Source organism: Anopheles coustani, chromosome 3, assembly GCF_943734705.1.
Source record: "Anopheles coustani chromosome 3, idAnoCousDA_361_x.2, whole genome shotgun sequence".
In the NCBI taxonomy this organism is placed as follows: Eukaryota; Metazoa; Arthropoda; class Insecta; order Diptera; family Culicidae; genus Anopheles; species Anopheles coustani.
In genome coordinates, this window is record NC_071288.1 from 55,413,789 (window position 1) to 55,432,824 (window position 19,036).

General features: G+C 40.9%; 1 protein-coding gene across 1 annotated transcript; it reads right to left on the reverse strand.

The window, feature by feature from the left end:
- Positions 1 to 3,214: 3,214 nt before the first annotated feature.
- LOC131263140 (mitochondrial import receptor subunit TOM40 homolog) lies at positions 3,215 to 4,998 on the reverse strand. Its single transcript, XM_058265298.1, has 4 exons — positions 4,666 to 4,998; positions 4,266 to 4,591; positions 3,573 to 3,800; positions 3,215 to 3,323 (listed from the first exon to the last, which is right to left on the reverse strand). The coding sequence occupies exons 1-4, from the start codon at positions 4,996 to 4,998 to the stop codon at positions 3,215 to 3,217; spliced, it is 996 nt and encodes a 331-aa protein (XP_058121281.1).
- Positions 4,999 to 19,036: the final 14,038 nt, after the last annotated feature.

Sequence of the window (19,036 nt, forward strand, 5' to 3'; positions counted from 1 at the left end):
TCTAAAATTAATGAAAAACAATTATAGCTCCACCATTAGTGATTGGATTTTCATAAAAAATGATAAACATGCTGCTTACGTAGAGACATAGCATGGATTAAAATTTCATCTTTCCAGGGGAAGGGGAAAAGGGGGCTCCCATACTTCCCCCTACCCTAAAAAAAGGGTTAAAATGCAATATGGGTATCAATTTCGCAGTATTTATGGTTTCTGAATCGAATGGCGTCACTCATAATGTTCAATCTTAGCCCAGTCTCCCTTTACCCTTCTCCTCTTCAGTAAAAAATAGCAATGCTCAAAACTAAAAACGTTAATTCTTATCACACGTATGTAGCGCAAAATCTACTTAGTGTATCTGTGTCAAACTTGGATGGAGTGTAGCTAATTTTTTTTCTAATACCCTCCTTCCCTTTCCCCCTTCACAATACCTATGCCTTAAAAAGATGAAAAATAATAATAATTCAACAATTATGGAATGGATTTTTACAACATTTGGTACACATACTATTTCAACATGTAGCCATATTGTGATAATATTTTATCCATTTGGCGGAAGGGGTAAGGGGGACTACCATCGTACTCCCTGGCTCAACAATGGTTACAATGCAATATGGGTATCATTTTCGTACAATTTGGGGTCACTAAATCGAATGGTCACAGTTTGTGTGCTCAATCTCATCTGTCCTACGTAGCAAATATTCTCAATTACACAAAATCTGTCTAATCAATTCAATCAAACATAATTATAAGAAAGCCAATTTTTCAAGTTTGAAATGTCCAACATTCTTATGCTTCCTTCCTGCCTACAACTTTCTATCACTTGAACGATATAAAATATCTAAAAATTTATGATGACATCCACCTTACGACAGATGCGACGGGTTTAAAACAAAGACACTATTTGACACCGTTAATATCGCGGGTTGATGGTAGAAGTGCCCTTAAATAATCGTCGATTGTCTGTTGTCCTGGTCCAACAGTGGTTTAGGCACAGTTTTTCTCATGCTTGCTTTAATAGATTAATTTTAAATGCTTGCACTAAGCTGGAAGCATAGTTAGGTAATGTATGCAAAATGTATATTTACATGGTTTCGTCGACTAAAGGTAATACTAAAATTTTCAACACATAGCAAAATTTAAGATTGTTAAACTGAAAACTGATACTGAATGCAAACACTCTTTCGTGTGGAATTTATTTCTACCCGGATGAAATCGGGTTAATCAGCTAGTCATCAGTATAAAATAGTAAAACTTGTTTAAAGTAGAAAATTTTAGAAGTTATCTTGTCCATGTAAAGTCACACAGAAACGGATTTAAAATTATTAAGCCAACACAGAAGAACATTTTATCCCGAAAGCCTAACTAGCACAAAGCAATACCTGCGGAATCCGGAAAAGCAATCAACGAAAAACTTTTCCATACATTACTATCCCTCCCTCAAGGAAATATTGGCAGGTTTGTAATGCCTTCACGAGCAGCCCACAAAATGGGTGCTTCTCCTGGGGGGCCGGTTCTAGAACGGTCAGATGCTGACATGCTAAATAAAGTCAAACCCCTGACCAGCCCCCGCTCGCCGGGTAAAACGTGGTCAACTGCACATGTCTTCTGTCAATGTTTCCTCCCTGGCATAATTTTGAAAGCCACGTTTGGCAAAACTTTTCCCAGCATCCGACCCACCAGCAAACCACTGTAACCGACCCGCCATCTAGCATTTGGTCAAATTAGCCATTCCTGGCAGAAGGAATATTTTTTTCTACTCATTCTCTCCGCTCGCACCTTCTCCCAGCTTGTGGGCTTACTGTGCCCGCACCGAAAGGCCCGTTTGCAAATGGGAAATGTGTATTTGAATAAAGTCAACTTGAACTTTTACCCCGCTAATCATGCTGCTTGAAAGGAGCTTGTTTCCGCTTCTCGTTTCGCGTTTAACCCCTGACATGAGTGGTTCGAGTCGAAAGTTGCATGCCATCGGCATGAATTCCAAGATTCCTGGCATCTGGTGATTGGAAAGTACTCGATGAACCCGGTAGCGTTTGAAGGAGCTAATTAAAATTATGGAATTATTTAGAAACGCCACTTTCATCACAATTTTCAATACATTTAATCATATAAAAAGGTGAAATTAGTCACGAAACACCAGCAGGATAAGCTGAAATTCGGCGTGGCATTTAATCAATTGATAACTAATGAACACAAACTTTTCTACGCATTGCAAAAGCCGATGAAAAGTATTCTTATTATAAATTTATTGGATTGCGGAGAAACTACAAAAAAAAGCTCCACTTCAAATTTACCCTCATTCACGTTTTTGTTCAATTTTTGCCAGTAGGACTAATAAACCCTGGAAGTGAAATCAATTATCGCATCTGAATCGTTTTCACAGGCTGGTAAAGCTTTCCAAATCTTTTATCGACGACAGTGCTAAAGAAAATATTCGCAGAATAGAGAGCGACTGATTGAACTTCCACGTATGCTTGAGCTTAAAGAACATTCCATTTCCATCCAATTAATGTCGGAGTAGCAGAAACCTTAGCATAATTAAAACAATAACGTCGATTATTGCTGCTACTGATACGAGTTACACTGTTCGTAAAAATGAACAAAATGGTATGAATTTAAAACGAAATCAATAGGAATGACCACATTCGATCCTTTATCGGTTCAGCATCGGTAGGAAAAATAACACAAATAAGCGGAAGGCGAAATAACCTGGCCAATCCACAGTAAGGCACTCGATCAGATAGCCCCGGAGCAGAAGGGACTTGCGGCAAAAACATGGCGGTGTTAATGGCAGTTGAAATGCTCGCCTCCAATTTTCCCGGCTTTGTCTCTCACCATGCTTAACCTACTTCCCCATTTTTTTTTATCACCGCCGGTGTATTTCCACTCAAAACCACGACTCGATTGCACCCGAGCCGATGATGTCCGCTGCGAGCCATCGGACTAATTTAGGCCAGTGTGTGGGGTCGCCGGCCTGTGGTCACACCGCTGGAGCGCATTCCGCTGTCATTTAATCTTCCCGTCAGGCTGATGTTGACGTTGATATGCGCTTCGTTCGGTTTTTTTCTTTGGATCACTAGTACTTTTTCCCTCAACTCCGTAACCACGTGCCAGGTTTGGCTAGGCGCTAATTCGATGACATCGGGCCAGTGGTCATACAGTGCGGAAGGAGGGCTTTCGTGGCGGATGGGGAAAAACGGCAGCAGAAGTGCGATGATCAGAGCAAATTAGAATCCAAATCAATCCGAAATCCACACTGAAACGTGTTTTTCGGGATGCAAAACAACAAACTCAGGCAGAGGCTGAAAGCGTCCGGCATAAGCTTCCTGCACCCGCCATTCCGGGCATCGTCATCATCAGCATCATCATTGCCGGTGATCATTAACATCAGCATGCGGTCGGGAGATACGCGCAGCGCATGGATTGATTGTATTTTGCAGCCGGATTTTTTCGGTTTTCATTTCGATGCATGTGAAATGAAAAAGAGAGATAAACGGGAAACGGTGGGCGGATTCAATTTCCGTTTTAATTGGTCCCAAATTCGGCCTGGCATCCCTCAGCCCTTTGCCACCTACCTGCCGTAAGTGAAACCGACGGTCCAGTCGGAGTCGAACGAACCGCGTAATACCGTTCCCGGATTCTCGTACCGATAGCAGATGCTGCCGAGGGCACGACGTTGGGGCAGGTTTACGATCAGCGAGGAGCCGAGCTGCAGCCTGGAGGAGGCTTTTTGCCAGTAGCTTAAATCGAACGCTTCGAACGGAGACACCGTGGCAGCCAGTGTCCACGTTTCCCGATTATATCTGTTAACAGAATCACGAAAAAACAAAAATGTAGTATAATTTTCAAGAGTTATTGCAGAATGTATAGCATTTTAACATTATAATGAAAAGCAAACATGAGATCATGAAGAGTTTTTCAGTAGTTCGATATTCGTCCAAGTGGAGTTTAGAAGATTAACCTTTGCCGACCTTAGAGGATCATGTAATAAAATCGTTTGAAATGTTCATGGAAACTTTGTTAAATGCTTCAGTTAGAAATGTGTAAATAAGTGTTTCTCATTCAAAGCCATGTGATGAACGAAATATTTAATTATGATTGTTCGAATTATGCAACAGGTTTTCCGCAACACTGGACTGTGGGATGGGTTGCGTTGAATCAGTGCATCGCGATGCATATAATTATGGCTACAGGTTAGCAATTAGCAGATGCACACTTAATCCCGGGTGCTTAAGCATCCCTCCACGGTGGCCGTTATGTACACCTACCTTCCAGCAAATGCAACACTCGTCCGTTGCGCTTCCCCATGTCCCTCGCACAGCACTTCCACCCCGACGCAGAGCCGATTGGTCAGGCTGACCAGGTGATCCACGCTGAGCCGGTACGAGTCCAACGAGCCCGGCATGCAACAGCGCACCGTCGAGGTCCGGCTCGTGCCCGTATGTTGCAGCGAAAGCTCCTCGACGTGCGGCGCCTCGTTGGGACGCAGCTGGAGGCCTAGCTCGAGGCAGAGTGAACGGACCGGCCGGTACAGGAACTGCAGGTTGGAGGACAGGCTGCTCGGGTTGACGTCGAATGCTACAAGTGGCGTTTTCTGGAACAAAGTCGAACGGAAAAGGAAAAGTTGCGCAAAGAAGAAGCCGTCCGATATTGAGACACGGTTCGTACCAGAACGCTGTCGTCGCATCGGTGCTGGAAGCGGCCACCGAACCGGAAACCGGTCGGTGTCACGTGGCTCAGGGTCCAACTGGCCCCGACGGTGCGATGCACGCCGAACCCCTTCGACACGTTCAGCTGGAAGCCCTCGAACCACAGCGGACGCAGGTGCGTGATGCGCTCGTGAAGATTCGCAATATCGCCCGGGTTCAGGGCGGCCCGTCTAACGCCGGCAGCAGGGTTCGTAAAAGCGTACGGAAAGAATTGACGGTCCAGACCGGGGACGCACGACACTCTGGGGCCGCGCTGCTTTCCCGCAGTCCCTTCGTTGCTTTCAAACTTCATCTCGCTATCTCTTCAAAGCACAGAGCTTCGAGCCGGTTCGTGCGGCACTAAATTTCACAGCTAACTAAGATGGCGTCGGGCCAACTGACAAACATCGGGATCGAAAACAAACAGAGCACAGCACTCAGCGCGGTCTACTGCGATCGGGAAGCAAGGGTGCAAGCGTACTCCATTTGCATAAACAAACGGCTGTGGGGCGTCATCACGATGGCGTCGTTCGAAATGGGCGCCAAAAGTGACACCACGCTGACATTTACGACCATTGCACCGCTTGCTTGCCCTCGTCACTTTTTCTTTAATTTTGCAAATGCGCCCAAAACCCGAAGGCGTCGTTTGTCAAATGCATTTTCCAATATTGGCAGCCGCTCGGGCGACGCTCGGGTTCGATTTGTCCGCAGTGTCGAGTGTGCAAAGGCCACTGCAGTAAACCGATGAAAAATCGCATCCCAACCCCACAGCAAAGGACGAAAAAATAATAAATGCCACACCAGCTTCGGATACTTATCGAGCGTCGGGACGCTTAACTAAATCAAACTCCGAACGGGCACTCGATGCAGATAAACAGTATTTCTTGCCAGCTGCCGCTGCGATTCACTTCTTGCAATCATCGGATCGACCGACCGGAGGATCATCCCATTTCCCACCGTCACCGCGCTTAGCATTTTTTGCCAAAAGCAAAGGAATTCTGCATTGTTTTCTGGGCCCCCAATATTGTGGTGCGCTTTGCTCCCGATGCTAGCAGAATTCATAATCAGCAACATGCATCATGGACGACGCTCCGCGGTCAGAGGTCAACGCGGTCGGAGCGAAGGAAAGCACCAAATTTCCATATCGAACGTGAATATTTTATTGAGATTTTATCACCGAAAAGTTTGCAATTTGCATTGCAGCCACGGGGTGGCGATGGGATTATTAATTTTTCGTCCTGCCTTTGCTCTCCCCGCGTCGCAAGTGCGGCATGTTTGGTGTTGCTGGAAGCATCGAAAATAGCATCGCTCGGGGCAACTCCTTTGGTCCAACCTAAAAACAAACAACATATTGCAGATCAAATACTTCAAACGGTGAGTTATACTCGATAGCTTTTTGCTCAATTATTTGATTTTATTTCAACGAATTAAAAATCTTCAAAGTCAATGTTCCATCAACCGATTTTATTTCAAAGCAGATTATCATTTCATTTGATAGAAAATAAATAAATCGAACCATTATCTGCAGTATTGTAAGTTGGTGCTATGCCAAACATTATATGACCGTATATTTTCTTTAGTAGAGACTATAAACAAAATCGATTTACTTTAGTTAATACTAAAGCTTGGCGTGCTGAACTTGCACACGCAGTCCTGCTTCATCATAAAATAGAGCCGAACCGATTTTTATGGGTGGTATTTAAAGTTCTTTTACTGCATCAAACATTTCTTACGTCCCGCATGGTGTATAATTAATACCGGAACCTTTTATTACATTGCACCGCGAGCAATCCAGGGCTCCACCGTAAATTTAAATCCAATCGAACACGACACGATCCTCGATCGACCACGTTGCGGGTCGCGTGTTTGCGTTGTGCGAAGTTAAAATCAATCCTCTGCACGGTTCTGCGGCAAGGTCCCGGAAGTAGGGACAACGTGGCAATGCACAGGAAGCGCTGTCGGCCTACTCGCTTCGAAAAAGGGCATTCCCATTTTTATGAGCGAATTATATTGATTTACGGGCTAACGGTCGGCAAACAAGCGCCTTTTCGCCAACCGGCACCGTGAAAAACCCAGCGGAACGGCCGGGAGCACCAAACCGATTTTGTTCCCATTTCCTTTCGAACGGCATTTTAATTGATCCGCAAGGATGGCAAAAGCCCCGATTGTCCGTGGTCAGGCATGTGGCGATGGTGGCACCGAGTTCACCCGTTTCGTTTTCTTTTTGTTTCCGAGCCCACGAAGCGACATTTCCCGTTCCGGTCGATTGCCGATGTTGCACATTACTCATAAAATGTCTGCTTTTTTCCACGTACCTGTTTCACCCTTCCTGGGGGCCTCGGGCTGGTCCGTTTAATGGTCGGGTAACCTACTTTTTACAGCCCGGTGGGGTGGACCGGACACAGTGCTGTCGGTACGGTTCCGCGGGCAGATTTAATGACACCGATATCCGGTGCAGAAGGTCGGGTGTAAGTGAAGCGCCTTTGGGCCGATCGGAAGTGCACACAAAAACACACTCGCACACACAACGGCTGGATGTCTGCCGGCGCCGCATTTTTCGTGGTCGATTGTCCGTGGCAAATGAGCTGCTCAATGGAAAAAATATTGGCATTTGAACGAGAAAAGGAAAAACCACTGCAATGTAACTGCTGCCCAGTAAATCCTATACGAGGAGGAAATGAAAACGACATTTCCTGCGGTAAAAGTGTGAAGGCATAGTAAAGGAAAAGAAACTAACAATGATTATGAAATGCTGGTTGGTTTGATAAGTGGTTCAATATTTAAGTATAAAATCCGGCATGAATTAACGAAGTGTTGTTCTAAGGATTTTATGTTTTTTTTACATATTGTTAAAGATGAGTTATAATTGTCTGGAAAATAATGCGATAATATGACAGAACTTTCTATCACAAAATGCCACTACTTAACCTTTAAACCCCAGGACATGCCTCTCATTTCTCTTTGCGTTTAACTATAAAAAAAACTATTAAAACCGAATGGCCAGAAACATTCGATTTTAATGAAAATTGTTCGATTGCGCTACAAGGCCATGTATACAATCATAGTATACACGTTACGGCACAGGGTGCTATGTACAAATTAGTTGTCGTAAGATAGTATAAGGGGGGGTCCGCGACAGCCGAGCGGTAGCACCGGTTAGAAAATCGGCCCATGAGCGCCGAGGCTCAGCACCTCGACGGCGTGGGTTCGAGTCCCTACCGAGACCGGACCCTCCCCTGTACGAGAGTAGTGACTATCCACGTACAACAGGGAAACAAGTCTCGTAAGTCCTTAATGGGCAGGCATGACCAAGAGGTCGTTACGCCAAGAAGAAGAAGACGATAGTATAGGATATAAGTGTGAGTAGCGTAAGGATACGAATAGATTGTATTTAGTCGTTAAGCATAGTCGTTAAGCAGGAAATATAGTTAGTTGATTCTTGAAACTCGAAAGAGCAAGGTCTATCCCATAACTTACATATAGTTCGTTCGACCAATGCAAAAACTTGTTTGAAATAATGCACACTACATATTATGCACCACTTAACATTATTGCAGAGAACTTCAGAGACCAAGACCAACATATAATGGTTAGAAAAAATAATGTCAATGTTGGTTTATCATATTGACAGCTGCAATCTGCTCCAAACAGATGAAGCTTTCCCATGTCATAGTCACAGTAAACGAGATAAACAAGTCCAGAAACATCCTTTCGACTGTTTGTAACTATCAACTGCCATTAAAACGCACTCATTTTCGTCAAGTGACCCGAAGCAATTATCATACCGTTGATGGAAATATTCCATGCTCCAGTATAGAGTTGGCACCACTCGTCACATCAAATGTAGGACCAACTTTCATGCTAGATGCACAGCTACAGATGGTTTTCAATGACGTCACATCTTCTCAGCACCTTAATTACCCCATTGAAATGTTGAACTGTAAAACCAACTTTTAGAATTGGCACATCAAATCTCCCATGGCGACGAAAACTAGTGGAAACATTTTGCCTGTGATATTAAGTGGATGCCACTGAAAAGGAGAATGGTGTGAAACATTAACGAGCAACCAACCAGTTGGTTGATCCGTGTAGTATGATCTACTAAAAACGTCATCAGGATATTTGGCGCCGCTAGTGAGTGATAATTAGTGAGTTTGAATGTCTCGCTCAATTCAAATGATGAAGCCAAATACAGTAAACCTAAAAAAATGAAGGTATAGTGTGAATATCGTCGTGTAAATCGGCTTTCTTGTTTAATCGCGTTGTTACCGTCCAAGTGTCCAAAGTCCAAGTGTCGGTTAGGACTAGCCGATTTTTTATCCTGCGTAACCGTTCGGGCACCCCCTAGGACGGCAATAATGATCACGAACCCATTGAACCATCACATTCCGCAACGTTTATCCGTTCTTGTGTTTCTTAGCACGCCATATTTTATGATCTCTTCATTTTGTATTGTTCTTTTCCGTCAATAATAGCTATCTTATTTTTCCCTATATTATGCTTATGCTCATGAAGTATGTCGTGTCCTAGCGCATTTTAGTGTACTATGCGCATTATATGTAGTATCATTAAAAATCTCGGTATAATAATTCCTGAGCAAAGTTGGTGTAGTTTGGTAATGCAGTAGGTGCATCTCGGTCATTATAACCACTTTCATCCAGTCTACAAAATACATTATTTTGTAACTGTTAGTACCTTGAGAAACCGATATAGTTTTGTTCTATTACGCGTTAACATTTATGGCGCTTTCTGTACAGGTTTCTACTGTTTTGCATAATTTATTTAACTTTGTTAAGTTTCTGATGTTATTGTACTATAATTTTGTTGAAAACAACATAAGTATATTTTATATATAAGTATATTTTTCAAGTCCAGGCAATCAAGTGGTAATCTTTAAATAACGCTTGAACTTATATGGTTTCCCAGAGATTATTTGCTGGAACAACAGTTTCCAGTTTAACTGATGGTTTCTCATAAAGTACGAAAATTGTTGTGGATTCCGCATGACGATTTTTATAAGTTTTGGATTAGTACAAAACTTAGTCAAGAACGAAAGAATTGGTACTGTCCCTATACTTTTGAAATTAACTGTATTTTGATTGATATATGTGTTATAATGTACAAGAAAACCCTGATGTACTGAACTTCATTTCTATCGTGAATAATTTCAAATACAAGAAATCAGGAGGGAATGGAAACATATGTGATTGTCATCGAATGAACACACGGTGAGACACGTTGAATGAAAAGCAGTCTATAAAATCCAGGGAAAGCATGACACTACGAGCTACCAAACTATGATCTGTTTTGAGAATACCATGTTTATGATCGTGAAGGTATTAAAAAGTTGTCCATCCCCACATGCTCTGTGACGTTATAAAAAAAACTTCGAAACTAAACTAAAAAAAACCTCGAAACACATGTGTGTTAATATCAATGGAAGCTTTCATCATACGTTGATGGTAAGGTAAGCTGATAAACATGTATATTGACTAGTGTTGGGTAAAGTAACTCTTTTCGATGTGCCGCTGTGTGGTACCACACACAATTTACTGTGCTGTGCATTTATGCTAGCACAGTAAAGTGTCATACAGTCATACAATATCTCTATTTAGTCAGCAACACCTTTTCGATTGGTCAAAATGTTCGGTTCAAAAAGTGTGTGCAGAGTGTGGTAACTATGCGCATAAAAATAATCACAAAAGGGTGCAAAAGTAACAATACAAAATAAGTATACATTTTCTAAGGAACTACACGAATAAGGTGCCTAATTTTGCTTGATATTATGCATGCTCGTTAAGGGCTGTAGTTTAACCTTAATATGTAATCCTTAAGCAATTAGAGCCAGTGTTTTAAATAAGAACACTGAATCTTATAAGAAATCATTAGTTGTTAAAAGCTGATCTGTTCGAAAATCCTGCTTTTGGAATTTTAGATTCTTTTCGTTTTTATTTCAAGTATATTTGTGCCTATCACGCTTCAATTGTAGCCTTGTTTCGTATGGGGGTCATTTTTTTTTTATACAAATAATAATATTTCGATTATGTGATAACGATGTTCAAAATTCCAATGACTGGACGATTTACTCCTATCCTATGGTAGTTATGGAATTGGTACACCAAGGAACCAAAGAACGGTTCATACACATTATTGGTATAACGTTTTGACTAAATTATTTGGTAAAACGTCATTGTGGTACCACAATTTTTTTCTGTGTCGTGTGTAGTGACACACTTTACTGTGCAGTGTGTGTTGGCTAGCACAGTAGCGCACGACCCAACACTAATATTGACTAGTGTTAAGCGTTATGAATCTTTAGGTGAGATTCATTCACATTGATCTTTCACCTAACAGTCTTTCAGCTTGATTCGAGAATGTTTTGAGATTCTAATCTTCAAACAATGATGAATCTTTGGACACCGTAATGAATCTTCATAATTCTTTGATTGGCGTGAATCATGCGACAAAAAAGGGTGTCGTTCTTCCCGTATTTATTTACATTTCCTGAGTTTTGCTTTGCTGTTCTTCTAACATAAAGGATTCTTTAGTATTCATGAATCTCTCATCCAAAGATTTATAAATCTAAAAAAATAATCTGAATTTTAATTATAGAACTGCAGAACAATATTAACAACTTAGCGGATTGCCATTAAAGGTTGAAAGCTTTCTATTCTATTTGATTTGTTGATTGCCAACACATTGCATTAATGGGACTAGTTTTGTTTTACCATACTATGGGAATTTTACCAATTGGTATGGTGTTTGTGAACTCCCCTTTTTCTTCTTATCTAACCGTACTAACCAGGGTTGAATCATCAAATAAATCTATGAAAAATAACTCAAAAACAATTTTAGCTTCACACCAACGGTATTCAAAAGTGTCATTATGATGCAATACCTCCTGATTTACATTACGATGTAATAAAGCACACCATCCACAAGGGAAAACTTTCCATCGCGGAACTTCAAATGCTTCAGAAACGAGAAATAAACAAAATCGCGGTTGAACTAAAAAATGGGAACAATGAGTAAACACAACACAACTGAAGAAACAACCGTACGCCTTGCAAGTGCCGGCACCGGAAATGGAGTAAGTAACTAGCGTAAAACAAGTGCATTAGAGTGGAGCAGCCTCGAGGAGCAATGTTAAAATCGGAAAAGTTTTTCCATTAAGAAAGCCTTCACCGAGTGCTGGTTGTTTCGCTAAATGTGGTGGCCAGGATGTGAATTGTTTTCCGCGCCTTTGCAAGGTGGAAAGCCGGAAGCAATTGCAAACCGTTGCTGGTGGTGGTATACTGGTGGAGTAAATAGTACCACAATTTGTACAAACAGAAAACGAAACATTGCCAGAGCAGTGAACGAACATACTCATTGCTGTCTCGGGAATGTTAAATAAGGCGTATAAGTAGAATATCAAACCGGGCGAGAATTGAGTTTTATATAACGCATAACATTTTTAGAAATTGTGCAGAAATATCAATACACTGAGGGTTTAAGGGCAATCCTAGCAAATTTTGGCAATTCATTTCAAATAGGTTTTGTTTCGTATACTTGAAAGTGGTGACATTTCCCATTTAATCAAGCATCCGACCAACCGCAATTCAGCATATGTCGTCGAGCAACACCCACAAGATATCGCTGAAGCTATCCGCAAACGCTCTGTCTGACGGCTGTCGTCTGCAGGCTGATCCCACCCTTCCCGGATATTCAGGTTTGTACATGAGCAGCTTCAAAATGGCAGATGGCAGACAATGCATCGAACGAACTTGGGCCCTGTTTCACGTACCGTTCAAATTCGAGCAACATATATCCGCCGAAAGTGGAGAGTCGACAAACAACCGCCTCCGGGAGCTGTGGAAATACAAAAACCGCATGCAAAAGTGGATAAAGGCTGCCTCCTTCCACCCGAAATGGCACTTTCACTTTCTTTTCCATATTCCCAACCGGCACCGACATGAGCGAGGCCCTTGTTTCCAATGCACTGCTGGGGTATGTGTGATCGTAAATAAATCCCCAAACCAACCGTGGCTCATCCGGTGGTTACGAGATTCAGGGGAACGCTTCTGCAACTTTAAACTTCCATGGCTCGAGTGACGATCGACGAACCGCAAAAGGAGTGGAACAGCAGCTTGCCGCAAGTAGTTCGCCGGCGAATGAGATGGTTGTTTTATTTTCTTCCGTGCGTAATTTTTTTCTCGATTCAAACGGCGGGAGTGGTCGGAATGCATGAAATTACCCCAATATGTTGTCGCAGACGGTGCAAATGAAGCTTGGTTCAAAAACGGGGTAATTAAAACTGTCGCTTTTCATTTTGCGCAACTACTGACGATGCTGTCCGCACATGACACCGCGCAAAACGGGATGGAAAGTGACATTGCAAAGCTTTGTTAGTGTTTAAACAAACATATTATTGAGTTCCAAACTAAATAATTTGTATTCGAACACAAACCTTTTTGCCATTTATTATAACTGCTCAATCAAAAAAGAACATATAAATGATATTTTGATACATTCTTGTGAAGTGGAATTGGTTGGGTGAAATTCGTTGAATACGTAGAAAACTGTTCGATAAAACTAACAGACCAGAGTGGTTTAAATGTCTCCATTACTCATGAAAAATGATTCATACTATGCAATCAACCCTTGACTGATATTTTTATTTAATTGATGTAGGTGGTCAAACATTAAAGAATACTTTTCTTTCATAGAATACTTTTCCACTTAAAGCTTTTGTTCCACTGAATGTCAGTCAGCAGTATATGTCAGCAATTTCACAAATGTCTGATAAATGTCGACCTTTCTGAAAAAATCTTCAAAAATAATCAGATTTTAAGATAGAGATAAATATTAAGATTTTATTTGAATCGCAACACATTTCATTTGCATATTGTTAATCAAACAAACACAATCCGGCCCACATCGCGAAACGTTAGTTCATTATGCTTATTGCGAAAAAGTTAATTATCTCGAAAGCTTTCTCAAAGAATGCAAACTACTCAGGAAATTATCCATCTTCCAAATTCAATATTTGTTCGCCATGATCATAGCATAGAGTCGCCGCACGCAAAAGCACGCCATCCGGAATCTGCATGAAACGGTCCAATTCCGCTGAAAATTACCTTCGAGATAGTGAGAAATTGAGCTCGCCTAGAAGGAAGAAAAGTTGAGGAGTGATCGTTCCAAAATGATATTAGTCTAGTTCGAGGCAGAACCCGTCGCGTGTAAGTGTGTTTGAAAAGTACGTGACATCGGTTATTGTTTATTCATGGTAATCATCGATCGCTCCATTCCGCATTAGGTCTATTCAAATGCCCCGGGCGACTAGAAAAGCCCCCTTCCAGTGAGAGGGGAAAGCAGTTCCACAGCAACAATGCTAGCCATACTTGTGATCATCTATACTCACAGCTACATGGGAAATGGCAAACCAGCCGCCTCGGTACCGGAAAGAGTCATAATTTTGACTCGCGAGCATAAAGCTTGCTCCCACCCAGACCGCAAACTCTATGCGTATCGTATCAGAATTTAGCCCCACGAACACCGATGGGTAGGCGCAATTCATCAAGTCCACATTAGCTCTGGCTTCAAACAACCCCGTGATGAGTTTTCCCTTCCAATCCTCCACACTGGATGGGTGTTCAAAGATATGGAGGCAAGTCACACGCAGCCTCGAGGCGAGTCTGACGGTGGTTTATAAGCATAATATTACCATCTACTTAACGGCCGTCGTTGGCAAGAGGGAATAATTATAAATTATTCAAATACATTTTACTCTACCCTTAAGCCATCATGGGAACTTGCGTGAGAAACATTCCTTGTGACCTGGCAGATTTTATGTGATTTTCCTACTTGAAAGGATGCTGCAGAGCATGAGAAAAACTATGGGAATTCATTTAACAATTTCAGTTCTTGTGACTTGAAGGAACATAGAGCTGGGGAAAAAGCAATTTACTAAATCGATCGTAGATACATTAAACCATCTAGAATGAAACTCCCGTATAATGATAACAGATCTATGGCATCTCTAACCTATGCATCATCATCTAAATCTATGACCAAAAGGTAAACTCGGTTTGACATCATGAAAATTGTAATTAAAATTCGATTTGACTATTTAAATTAAGCTGCACAATGTATACTTTCCGGATAGGCAGTTAAAACTACTATCGAAAATTTAACTTCAATTGCAAACCTAAAATGATGTACATTTTCAAACATTATTACATTTTCTATTTAACATTCCCATTTGGTTGGCGAAGTAAGGCCTAGATCAGAAATCAGCTGTCACAAAACAGTTCCCAAGCGGTTCATGGGAACATTTTAAATGCAAATTTAATATCCTCATCGCTGTGGTTAATCTGACGCCCATGAGTGATGGCCGATGGGAGGGAGCATGTGAAAATGGCGTGTAATCTATTCCTGCTGACCCGAAGCAGCTGCCGGCTTGGCCGGACTGTGGTCTAACATTAGCAAACCGCATCATTAATGCGATTCAGGCTTGACATGGTCGACAGGGTTACCCGTTATGGTTGATGCTCAAATTTCACCAAATAGAATTCGACTGAATGGAGGATGAAATTATTTTTGTCTATTTTGTTTAATTTTGCAATAATAGAACTCATGCAATTATCATAATTAAGTATGCATTTTAACGATGGTAATAAATAATTGCCAACATAGAGACTCTACTTTCCTCTATATTTAGGACTCACTTAATGCTAATGAACATGGTTTTTATTTTCAACATTATTTTGTATAGCTGGAATTTTCTATTTCCGCAAAGCAAATGTATCACTTTTTTTGCTTGAATATCCCTTTGTATGACGTCACCCTAGTATTTTTGACTCGGTTTACTTCAAGGTTTATACTTAAATTTTTCTTTCCAAATGAAAGGTGTTCTAAACTTGAGTCAATTGACTAAATTAAGTGGATTTAAAAAATATTATGTTTGCTTAGCTTTTTCCGAAATGTGTGCCTTCGTTGTGGTTTGCTCTGGGCTACTTTATTCCGAATTATTTATATACTCTTTCATATTCAGTTAATTTTCATTTTATTAAAGCATCTTCAGTTTCAAACAGATTTTGTTATTATTGTTTCAGCTTTTTATTTTCTTTGTTTCATAGTTCCTTGGGATTTATTTTCATTGTTTATTCATGGCTTTTCCTAAAACAATTGTATTTCTTGAATATTTTCATGTTTTTGAAATGGTTGTACGATTAACTTTGGATTTTAAACCTTCATGATTTGACAAAAATATCATAAATAAATACAATATTGTAACTTGTAAATTTGCATATTTAACGTAAAATTATACTGATCTGAAGTGGTATGATGAGCTCTCATCATTGCCATCATACCACATACGATAATGAATTTGTTTTGTTTCGATAGAAATCATTCAAATCATTGCATATGCTTTAATATAAGATGAAAAAATTACGATTACGATTAATTTGGTTTCTTCGCAGTCCACTTTGTTTTTTGTCATACAGCAGGTTTTCAATGCGAAATTTCAAGCATTGCAGTTGTTTCATTCGTTTCCAGATATTGCCCACTTCTGCATACTATTGAGCACAACATAAAAGACACCAACCCTCTACAAAATAATACGACCTGAATGATTCCATTCCCTTGTTTTCTTTTTGTTTCTAGCTAAAATGGTGAATTCTCAATACCGTTCTTCGGAATTGGCGTTGAGTTGTTTAAATTAAAATGATTTTTTAAGGAAAATTACGCTTGTTTTTTCAACTAATTATAGTTGTAACTCTACCAATTTGCTGGTTACCCTCCTATTTGTATTTTTATGAACTCCCATTAAGATTTTAGCGCAACATTTGTTAAAACTTTTCATTATGGTTCTTTTCTGAACCATACTATGATTCATGCGGCTTCAATTTCGTTAAGTGTTATGCACCAGACTACCTCAGCATCAGCTTCTATAACAACTTTTGAAAATAGGCAATTCAATTACCTCTTTCATAACTGCATTACTAAGCAGCAAAAAAGAAAATACGCTGCGACCTGTTCGTGCTGTTTACGCTTTCCACAAAAATTATCCTCCAAAGAAAATTTACAATGCGTAACGAACCACACACACACACACACATACAAATAGAAAGAGAAAAAGGGAAGAAACCTCGTAGCGAAGATTGCAAACCGGGTATTCGAAGCATCAAAAAGCACTCGGGATACTAATTAAAGAAAATGTATTTCTCCCTACCTTCAGTTCGGCCGGGAAGCTTCCCTGGGCATGTGCGTTCGTCTGTCGCCAGTCGGGAACAAATTCTTAAGAGCAATGCCTAATTATGAAAAATTAATGTTTTGCCGCACCGTGTTTTTACACAAACCGAGCGCCAGCCAAAGCGTCAAATTGTGAGTATGAGAATGAAGAAAACAGTGTATCGTAACGTTGCGAGTACGCCTAAAGAAACCGATCTAATTAAGAAATTGCAGACTTTCAACATACATTTTACTAAATGCTTCTTTCCATTTTTTTGTTTCGCACAGCGATAGATAACTTTCGCTAACTAATCCCCCAGGTCTAGCATACTTTATAAATCTATTTTAAGATCACAAATTAATTCAAAGAAAAATACACGCTGACATTATTATACCGCACTCTCAGGTTACCAATAAAACTGGTGCCAAAACACAAACAAAATGAAATGAAAAACGATATTTAAACCCCAAACAAACCATACACATCAACCACTCGGATCAGGGAACAACATCCGAAAATCTTCATATAACAATGATAAATCAACACGGTCAAGAGAGCATGAATCGGGTTACCCTCATTTTATCCATTTATAAGGTCTCCCTAGTACTTTACAGGGTCAGCACAAGGAGTCAGTGATAAACGTTTACAAAGTCCCTGATGGTCTTTTTAGTACGAGGCATGCAGGCCAGTGAAACGTTAGCTTCAACCAATTTCTGATGGTAGAAAGTAGTATCTTTATTCTAAACACTCCCCCTGACCCAAACTCATCATCGATTCTGCTTGTAAAGCCCATTTCCTCACCCCCGAAAATGGGGAACCTAGACTAAGGGAACATCCGCTAACGCTCCTATTGTATGCCCCCTCCCGCAACCAAGGGATAATTTATCGAAAATGTCCTACATTTATTTACCTTGATGCGACTTTGGTTCAAATTTCCCGGCTCCCCCTGCCGAAAGTCGGGAATACGGTCACCGTTTCCAGTTCGGACGAAAGAGAATTTACGCTCAAACACTATCGAGCAGAAGGTAGCGACGGTTTGGGATTCAAATGAAATAAATGGAGAGGCATCTCCTCCGGTATGCTCGTGCGCAGCCTTTAACAAAGGAAATTTCATTGTTTTAAACCACTACGACGATGCGCACGGTCCAACCAACCTTGGATGCCTTACCGGGGGAAAATCGTCCCCCACCTTGCTATTCCTTGCGAAAAGCGACCATCGTCACCGGAAAGCGGAACGAAAAGGGGTTCATTATTCTTACATTTTATTGCTGTGGCCCGGGCAAAGTCGTATTAAAAATAATTTATAGGTAATTGGCGTTTTATTGTTTGACTTTTATCTGCAATCCTTCGACCACCGTTCCCGCCGGGAACAACTTTTTTTTCCGCGCACCTTTTTGAACTCCAAATCTTACAGCAATGGTAGAGCATAGGGAAACGTGATGGTGGGGGAGGGTGAATAACAAAATCACACAACAAACTGCAGTCCAAAAAAACTGTGATTGAAGAATGAGCGAGCATTTACACGTGAAAGAGGGAAAGTTTTGCATCCCACTGAATCGGCCGAATAAAGATGGCATATTTAAAAAAAAGTACAACCTTAACTCATGAGCTTGACAATCTTCTCTAAACGTCCCTTTCTCTAAGGCAGACGGCAAACGACCGGAAAGATAGTAAACCAAAACGTATCAGCCCGAGGAAGACGAGGACACATTTCCATATCCTTTGCAAACATTTTTTTTATTTATCGTTTTTGTCTATGATAATGCAAAGAAAAAGGGAAAGCCTTTCACATGGCAAACGTAAACCGAATAGTCGTACATAGTTGAGCGTAGGTGGCCGAGAAAAGACGATGTCACCCTCACAACATCCATCCAACCAAAAGGTTCTCTACCGCTGTTGATTTCTTATTCATGACGACCGGAGCCAATCGATAGGTTTTTGATAGTGGTTAGAAAATCCAACATACCCGTCTTTCTCTCTCTCTCTCTCTCTCTCTCTCTCTCTCTCTCTCTCTCTTTCTCTCTCTCTCACTCTCACTTTGAGTGTACTTCAAAACAAATTTGTTAGACCTTTGAACCAAAGTGCTCCAGAGGTCCAGCTACATTGAACACTGTCAAACGTTATGTTGCGAATG

Bases quoted from the DNA above. Each gene is read 5' to 3' on its own strand.
- LOC131263140 (XM_058265298.1), bottom strand. From the start codon at position 4,998: ATGAAGTTTGAAAGCAACGAAGGGACTGCGGGAAAGCAGCGCGGCCCC. The intron at 4,592-4,665 runs GTACGAACCGTG...ACTTTGTTCCAG, and splicing joins GATGCGACGACAGCGTTCTG to AAAACGCCACTTGTAGCATT. The intron at 3,324-3,572 runs GTAGGTGGCAAA...TGGCGGGTGCAG, and splicing joins GTCGGTTTCACTTACGGCAG to GAAGCTTATGCCGGACGCTT.